Below are 9,595 nucleotides of genomic sequence, written 5' to 3'. Positions count from 1 at the left end.
GGGAAATATTATCAAGATGCATATTGTAGAAATACTCTTGGATCATATTCAATGTAATTGCAAGCCTGGATACACTGGTGATGGAAAGCCTTGTGGTAGGTGTACCTAGTACAATAACATTTTTTTGCTTGAATTTACACCGCTTTCCGGACTTCTATCGGAGCAGAACAAATCTAAATTTCCTGATATGAAGGGTTTTAGTGCCAGAGACCCAAATAAATTTTCCAAATCTGTCAAACTAGTGATCATTTGATGTCGTGGTAGCGAATCCGCGATATTTTGAAATCGGGGCTCCGGAGTTGAATTGGGGTACCGCGATATTGAAAAAAATTCGTTCATTCCTTAGACATTGACAAGTGTAAGGAGGTCGCGCTGGTCTGTCATCAAGATGCATATTGTAAAATTACTGTAGGATCGAATTAATGTAATTGTGAGCTTGGATACACTGGTGATGGAATGTCTTGTAGTGGTAGGTGAACATTGAAAAAATTATACATAAGATATTAACTCTACATTTCTACATATTCTCACATAGATATTTTGTATCAATGTATCTATCCGCATCACTTCACTGCATGGTTTATTTCCAGTGTCTGAAGTGTGGTAATGGTGTAGGTTATGGTAAAGGAGAGGATGTTGGGCTTTCATCCTCTTGCTATATAGTTAAAAAAGCCTTTAAATTAATAAGGGAATTCAAGCCAGTAAAAGAGGTATATAGTGAAATATAATTCTTGCTATACGCTGTGCAACTATAGTCGAGTTTTCTTGATCTGCACAAAAGAGAGAAGTTAGGCGGATAGAAGACAGCTGCGATATTAACTGTAACGATGATGAAGTGATTATATACATGCAGTAAACCGGTAACTCATTTATTCCTTAGATATTGACGAGTGTAAGATAGGCTCCGATGTATGTCATCAAGAGGCTGAGTGTAAAAATACTTTGGGGTCATTTTCATGTGATTGTAAGCCTGGATACACTGGCGATGGAAAGATTTGTTATGGTGGGTGCATGTACAGTAAAGTAATTCGTGCATGATACTGTTTTGTGCAAATTTGCATCGCAGATTTTTATCAGAAAACTAAAGGCCTTATTTTTCCCCATGCAGTTATCGTTTAAATTTAAGCCAAGACCTTTAAACAAGAGACCTAATAACCTGTCTATACAAGTCAACAAAAGCCATGATTGGTACTATAACTATAGAGTGGAATACATCTTTGGTATATGCTGTGCAACTACAGTCGAGCAGGAAACATTTTTTGACATTTTGAGCTTACGTTTCTCTTGATCGCAGATCGCATACTAGCTGAAGACTCATAGAAGGGAGCATGCAGAAACTGCTGCGACTAACTGTGACGATCATGAAGTGATAAGCCAGTTGCCAGTAACTAGTTTTTTACCATTCCTCAGATATTGACGAGTGTAAGGAAGGCTCCCATGTATGTCACCAAGGGGCTGAGTGTAAAAATACTCTGGGGTCATATTCGTGTAATTGTAAGCCTGGATACACTGGTGATGGGAAGTCTTCCAGTGGTAAGTGTTACGTGTACTTTGTGCACAGAAATAGTTCGTAATTACAAAATACACATAGTATATTAAAATTACAAAGTACACATCGCTTATCGGATTTCTGTATAGTACCTGAACAAATTTTCCAAAAGTAAAAGGTTTCCTCACCAACGATAAATACATATACAAATCTGTCAAACCAGCTAGTAAACATTTGATGTCGTGGCAGCGTATCCGCCACGCGATATATTGAAGCCGGGTCTTCAGAGTTTCCAAAACTTAAAATGTATAATCTCCGAAAAAAAGTGAAAGAAATATATTTAAGGCTACTCGTATACGGGTATTTTTAGGTATTTTTTCCCATAAACTGGCCCACAAAAGACGCTAATCCTAACATCTGTACTATAATATCCCTCATAACACGTATTTAATCAAGAATGTCATAATCTGTTCTGATCTTTTCTCATTTTACCATGACTCTTATTAGAAAAATCAGCAAATTCAGAAAAGTCAGCAACTGTACTTGGATTTGTCTTGGCTAACGTTAGCGTCATTCTTATCGTCGTACTTGTTGTTGTATTTTTACTTCGCAAGAGACGATGTCATCGACGTCAGGCTGCAGATGACGTAGTTGAAATGCAATCAGGACCAGAAACATTGCAAAGTAATCAGGTTTGTATTTCTTTAGTACGTATTAAAAATGGAGACGATAAAATAGGAGATATCACATGAGGAATCTGTGACATTCCTACCTAGGCACACATGCATGGAAAACCTTGAATACCAGTATGCACAGCTATCACGAACTTCTCAATCGTTACCCCGACAGCAGCATAGACAAGGCTAGGGTTGGTGCCTAGGGCTTCAGCTTATGTGACATAACTAATAATTGACTAATAACTGACTAGTAATTGACATAACTATGTGTCAACAATCTTCATTTAGTCCCTTGCGCGCTCCTGAAAACACACGTGTTGCTGTACGATTTGAGTTTGTTTTTTTTCATACTTGTGACTGAAACTGAATTACATCCTATAGAATAGGACGTAATGAGCATTACTGTTGATGGTGCACTGAATACAGTGTGTTATCCAAACACTTAAACCTATTTTTGTCGCTACATAAACCAAAATTGTCATACAGGGACAAAATCATGGGCCAACACCAGGACCAACACCTAATGAACAGAATTGCACACAAACTAATGCCGATACTCAGGGGTCTTAGCCATACGAAGAGGTCGAAATCTTGCAGCCTTTATACGCCAAGCTGGACAGAGACAGAACAGAATCAGCTGATTGTCAAACTTACCAGGCACTGTTAAAATATAAAACCGATCAGGGATCAAACTGAAACATAAGAAATAACCGGCTGTTTGTCCACTCGGCCACGCCCAGATTGATCCACATGTATTATCAACGCTCCACGCTAACCCGCCAACATTTTTCACGAATTCACAATATTCATGTTGAATATATAATTTTAAATTCTGACAATTTTATATAATAACAAATATATTACATTTTCAACCTCTATATGTACAATATATACAAAAAATAATAAAATTACAAAATTGTTGCACGAAATCTTCATAAATTATCACAAGAATGTTTTACTAAACAGTGGATCGAATGGCATATAACTATTCGCTGCTATATGCAGAATCCACATTATCAATAAACTGGAAGTAGGCTTTTAGGGGCAAATGATCCGAAGGGAAATATCTGTTAGGACAAGCCCGAAATGGCTGAATTACTTCTTCATCAACCATTTCCAGAACGGCGTTAGCTTGCAATGAGTCTGATGAAAACCATACGTAATCCAGTGTATCTTTCATCATATCAAATCCAAAAACGTCCGGAAATATATCATCACATTCGTAATGGGTGAACTTTGGCTCGGTACCCTGGAAAAAAACCCAGTTTGTTTATTGATATTTACACTGAATGTAACACTGTGCATAACAACGCAAAACAGAATGAACTATTCACGCATGATCAAGACAAGATAAATTACTTACCAAAACGGCTCTATAAGCACTGTTTGAATACTTGAATGGATGCGATAAATTCTCCTTGAAATATTTATGGACGAAATTGTTCCGCTTCGAGTCATTAAACTACAAAACAAAATGGGGAAGTTATTAAAATTATCGCAACTGTAGTATTCATAAAATATTTAGCATTTCTTGAGAATTGACAATTCGTTTTTTGAAAAAAGACACTCATTTTTTCCCCTTACCTCTTTCCTTTCTGTCAAACTTGGATACTCGTATTTTCCTGGCCTTAGTTTCTCGATAGCGCCATCAGATAAGTCCCCATTCTTCACCAGTTCATAAGCGGGAAAATGTGGACGCATGTTAAAATCACCGCAAACTATCCACGATGTGGTGTGTTTGGCTGACTGGGGTAGTACTTCATATAACTGTTGAAAGAATATTGCTGCTTGAATTGCGTGCACATCAGGTTCTCGCCAGCAGTTGAAGATTAAGTGGACATTCACTAAAGAAATTTGGACGTAAATGGAATCACGTGATGTGATAAAATAGCGGTAGCTGAAGCAAGACTACCACAAAACGTCTTTCCCAAGGTATTCCCGTTAGTCCTTTACTGTAGTATCAATTACATTGTGAAGTATTTTGTGGTTGTGGCTGAAATGAAGAGGTAAATGACCACGAAATTGACTGTAGTGAACATATAAAACGTCGCCAGCAGGGAGCTATTTTACAACTAAAAATTAACCCAGTTTTAATCGACATTATCGTACCTATGACAACCTCCTTTCCCGAGTTAAGATCTTGCAAGACAGTGTATTGTGCTAGTCTCTGGTTGTGTTCATTTCTATGATCAAAGTTATCAAGCGCAACGACTTCCCCAAGTATCTCATTGAATCCAAACACCTCGTAATTTTTCAACTGAAATTTATTTGTCTTAAAAAATGTTGCGACACCATCTCCACCAGTTGTGTGAGGCTGAAACATCCCTTCATAACCGTGTACCGTTAGATCTTCAAGCAAATGCGGAAAATAGAATGGATCCACTTCTTGAAGGCAAACAACATCTGCATCCAACCAGTGCAACTGAAATTTATGATATTTATAATTAGCAACTTAGATTTACAGGTGCATGTATACATTCAATTCATACATTCGCCTGGTTGCATGCATGAGATCACTCAAATGGATCAATATATTGGGTTGTCGGTAAACAGATAATGGGGAAAGGTGTACATTAGAATATATATTCATGTTGACATGTTGAAATATTGGCTTCAAAAATAGAGGAGGATATATTAATTACAATGCACGAAAAAATTTACAACACGACGTCTTCGAAGTACGTATCAAAATCTAGCTAGCTGCTTCAAGACTACTGCTTGGTACCGAAAAAAGAGTAGCTGGAACCGAGCCATACAGCTCTGCTTGCAGTGAGTTTTGGTTTTTGAATTATATTTCTATATTGAGGGGCTCTAACACCTTTTAAATAAAGCCAAGAGCACTAAAGAGATCACCTGCGTGTTAATTATTGCTAATATGTGGAAAGTAAAGTCTCTGGATAAATTTTGTACAGCTGATACTGAAATAAAAAAAGCCGAAATTTTTATAAGAAGCCAGTTATGTGGTTTCTAGAAGAATATATGACGCACCTTCCGTTACTATGGTTTTATGCTACCAATCAAAAACGGCAGACGCACCCCTAATATACGCAAAATCGTCAATGTTTTGAAGAACATAAATTGTTTGACAGGATATTATAAACCATAAGTCAGGAAAGAACAACACTGAAAAAGTCTTTCACAAAATGCATGACGCTCTAACTTCTAAGAGTTGGAGGAAACACTGTCACATCCTATATATAGTGAGTACAGTGAGTGACATTTATCACGTGATGTAGCGTCAAGGACGGCTAATGGTACTTTTTAACGCTGACAAGCATAAAGTTGATCAGCGGTATCTAGAATTTTTTATTTATTACAAATGAACCCATTTCAAATCACATGGACTGAAATGGTAAAGTTTTATTGGCTTTTCCACTGTAACAGCATCTGAAATTGTTTAATTTACATGCACGCTGAATTGGTCTATTGGGTGTTTGGCCTAGAAGTCAATAATTAACCAATAAACATTTATAAAAAATATACTCGCATTCTACAACGACACAGGCCTTCATCAGAGAAAAGATTAGTCCATGGTAAGAGGACAGGGAATATCGGGGTTTTTTGGGAAATCTCGTGATATATTGAAGTTGTTTGAGTTGCTATTCCCTAGCATGTACTAAAAGGCCTTCCAAAAACGCAAATCTATTGCAGCTCTATAATAAATACTTTCAAAATGGTTCTCGCCACATTTTCACCCTAGGCCCAGTCAGTCACTGCAAGATAGATGACATGTTTTATTTCGCGCAACATAATTCTCCTAGTGTCAAACGGGCGTAATATTGTCTTTAATACGAGTAAATCTGTTAAAAAGGTAGGATCCAGCGTCACGTAACTTAATTCGACGCAAAAATAAAAGCGTCACATATTTTGTAGATGGCTCATTTAAAATCCCCTCGCATTTAAAATTACCGCGTATGACACGTATTTGAACACAATGTAATTTATTCATGTGCGGACTCCGTGGCGACAAGACATAAATAATCTCAATATAAAGTTACGTTCATATTAAATTTTAGGGCAGAAAACCCTTTATTATTTATACCTCTTTGACTAATTGTGTATGCCTGACACAATTCTTTGGCACAGGTCCACGACACTTCATTTCGTCCGGTAAATAAGAATAAAGTCTCGGATTCTTGTCGAAAACCGCATCGCATAATATATTATAAGAAACTACTGAGAATTCACTATCCTTAGCAGCGTTTGCAATACGCTTAAGGTCACGTTGAAATATTGGGTCTTTGTCAGCCATGTGATGATTTTTTTTCTGTTTGTCACAAAGTCTCTGCTTCTCTCGATCTCTAGTTCAAAATAAGCTTCCAAACCAAAGTGGACGACTTTTGAGGTTGATGTATAACACGTTTTGTTCACATGTGTAAGGCGTGCTATCCAATCTTAATCACATGTTTAATGCATGCTTAACTCGTGATGAGGAAAGTAAAGGACGATTTTTCACTTTAAAAAGAGGAAAAAGTGATTGAAAGGTTTCTCGGACAATGCACAGAGAATAAGTGTTTTGTATCTTGAGATGAAAACCAAAATATTACGAAGCAACAAAAAAAGAGGTAAACCACACATGGTTTATATCTTCATGATGTTCACGTGCTGTTGCCGTGTTGTTGAGGCGCTGTAAGCGTGGTCAAGTTACAGAGCCCGAAAAACAAGAACAATTAGAACATATAGAGGTTTCATAGATATCACACCTAAACTTTCATCTCACCTAAAGGTGCTTACTGAATACTGCCGGTCGGACGAGGAGATAAGGCCATATTACCTTTAATAATTTTCAAATGATAGCCACAAGTCAACTCAAACACAGTCACAGCTATAGATCAGGCACCCATGCAGGGATCAAAACAAGTGGATAAAAACGTTATGAAAGAAATTTTAAATTTAGCAGATCTTCGGGCAGAATATGCCAAAAGTCAAAGTTATCGTAAAATATTTAAGAAGCTTTGGAGGCATGTGAAAATCTAGCCCGTGGTAGAACCTCGCGTACCCAGGCAGTTAGGCGCTATTATACTAGTATCTAAGTACTAGTTAGCCTAGTATCAACGATCGTGATGTGCCGTGGGCTATCAACATCGGTCCCCCAACATTATTGTCAGCAAAGTAGGCTTCACTAAGTGTTTTTCTTTCCCGGTCCGTGTGTGAATGGAAAGAAATCCTAATAATTGTAGTGACAATAGCGAGACTTAATCCATATCCACTAAAGCGGGTCAGTTTCCACTCAGGAAAAATCTCCTTTGGATCGGAACGGACAGGGAGATTTCCTTTGTCGTTGAGTTCTCAGGCGGCGTATATACAAAGGAAACTTTCCTGTCCTGTCCGATCCAAAGGAGAATTTTCCTGAGTGGAAACTAGCCTTAACATGGCTGCATGCCCGGAGCGACATAACAAATATAAAAATTATTTTCCTCGATGAAAAATTATTCCATGTATTTGCAAAAACGTATGTTCACGTATTTTAGACATAATAATACAATTCAGCACACAAAGAAGGGGGGGGGGGGGGGGGCAAGGGTATTTTTGTGATCTGTGATTAGCATCATTTCTGTATTGTGATGCGTGATTTAAGAAAATGCCATTCCGTGAATCGTGATTAAAATGCGTTCCGTGACTCGTGAAAACCTAAAACGCTGGCAAAGGTATCTTATTTTCCCTAATATTTTACCACTATTTATATTTTTTTAGATTAAATACTGGGCCCCAACTAAACGAAAGGTAGAATAGTCAAAACAGTAGCTTTCCGCCTAATTTCCCAGTCTTCTTGCTGCAAAGTCAACTAGTCGTAAAAATCGTGAAAATGAAATGATTTTCTTCGTGATTCGTGAAATCTTAAAAACACCTTTGTGATTTCGTGACAAGACCCCCCCTTGCCCCCCCTCAAAGAAGGACCAGTGCTTATTTTTCAATCATCAAATTTTAGAAAGATAGTTTATTTACTTCCAGCAAACCAATCAAACATTTCACAATATACAATTTTATTTATTCAGTATTCACCTGACTTAGCCTATAGGGAAGTGGTGGATGAATTTGATATTCATAATCATTCTAGCCGTAATTATGGCTGGGAAAACCGTTGTTCAAAATACTTCGTTTCATTTTTATACTCCGAAGGTTCAGTCCAACTTTTATATAAAAACCAAGTTAAAAACGTCGATACCCATATATATAAGCGGGGTTATAAAAAAATGAAAATTCGCTTTTTATTTGCTTTTATTATATAATATGCAGCGTTTTATTGAGATATTTGACGAATCCGCCATTTTGAAAAGCGATAATAACACATGTGCGATTATTCATGATAATAACACATGTGCGATTATCGTGTTTCGTTTGATCCATCCAACTGGAATCAGGAAGAGGGATAAAAAGCTTCTCAAAAAAAAGCTTTTTATTATATAATAAACAGAATAATACATGGATGCTTGGAAATATGGAATTTATTTCTCGTGTTGAGAAAGATATCTCACTCGTTCGCTGCGCTCACTCGTCAGTCGATATTATTCTCAACACTCGAAATAAATTCCATATTTCCACGCATCCATGCATTATTCTCTATTTAATTCGCTTTCTATTTCTTTAATATTCGCCCACTATTCAATCACAAAAGATCGAAAATAATAAAATACTGTATAGTGCTGCGTGTTTTTGAGACACCCTGTATACTGAGAATAGGAGGACAAAGAGGAAAACGTTTGTGAACCAGTAAGTATAGTCATTAATCATTTTCAATCCAGTAAGTAATTAATCATTTAATCCAGTAATTAATTACTCATCTGCCATTCAATCAATCATTCAATTGATAAATACCACACAAACACCATGATTATTGTTTTGTTTTGGTTGAGAACGCTACGACCACGCAAAAATATATTGTCAAATCTTTCAATTGAAAAACACACTGATCTTCATCAATGCAAAGAAGACAAATGAAGATTGATCCAACGCTTTCTTCACAAAATAAAAAACGCTCAGTGTTACTTCAGGATAGGGACAAGAAAGCTTACCATTCGAGAACATACCTATAGCGCGGTCTCATACTGTCAATTATAAAACAAAACCTACACTCCAACGCGAAACAAACCCAACCCAATCACTTAAAACCATTCTGCTATTAGCACCCTGCTGTGCTTTTCACAGCCGTGACTGCATTATAATAATTTGTTTACTGCTTGAACACCATGAAACCTCTATTGCCAAGGCTAGTTAACAATAATAATGATAATAATGATTTCTTGAAGAATTTTTATACAGGGCGTCTCTACATCTTCACTAACAGGGCATCTCTATATACATGTAATGAAAATAACCTATTTTGTATAATTATAAAGTGCATAATAAACTTAAAGGTTTGAAAAATCTATGTGATCTATATATATCAGCAAAATTTCAACCATAAAGAACTGACCACGAAACCTGGATG

The 9,595-nt window shown here is 36.8% G+C and overlaps 2 protein-coding genes across 2 annotated transcripts; one reads left to right on the top strand and one right to left on the bottom strand.

Annotated features, from left to right (window-relative positions):
- Positions 1–268: 268 nt before the first annotated feature.
- LOC114530538 (pro-epidermal growth factor-like) lies at positions 269–2,736 on the top strand. The gene is made up of 5 exons (XM_028552106.1): positions 269–469; positions 881–1,003; positions 1,411–1,533; positions 1,997–2,181; positions 2,653–2,736. The coding sequence occupies exons 1-5, from the start codon at positions 457–459 to the stop codon at positions 2,734–2,736; spliced, it is 528 nt and encodes a 175-aa protein (XP_028407907.1). The 5' UTR covers positions 269–456.
- A 308-nt stretch (positions 2,737–3,044) lies between these two features.
- Positions 3,045–6,498, bottom strand: LOC114530537 (glucose-repressible alcohol dehydrogenase transcriptional effector-like). The gene is made up of 5 exons (XM_028552105.1): positions 6,209–6,498; positions 4,276–4,588; positions 3,751–4,010; positions 3,530–3,628; positions 3,045–3,415 (listed from the first exon to the last, which is right to left on the bottom strand). Exons 1-5 carry the CDS (start codon positions 6,416–6,418, stop codon positions 3,152–3,154), a joined length of 1,146 nt encoding a protein of 381 aa, XP_028407906.1. The 5' UTR covers positions 6,419–6,498; the 3' UTR covers positions 3,045–3,151.
- Between the last annotated feature and the right edge of the window lie 3,097 nt (positions 6,499–9,595).

The sequence above is a fragment of the Dendronephthya gigantea genome, unplaced genomic scaffold (genome assembly GCF_004324835.1).
Source record: "Dendronephthya gigantea isolate DGI-Jeju-01 unplaced genomic scaffold, DenGig_1.0 000064F, whole genome shotgun sequence".
Taxonomy (NCBI): Eukaryota; Metazoa; Cnidaria; class Anthozoa; order Malacalcyonacea; family Nephtheidae; genus Dendronephthya; species Dendronephthya gigantea.
The sequence above is the reverse complement of the archived record's forward strand: the minus strand, read 5'-3'. Positions and strand labels throughout refer to the sequence as shown.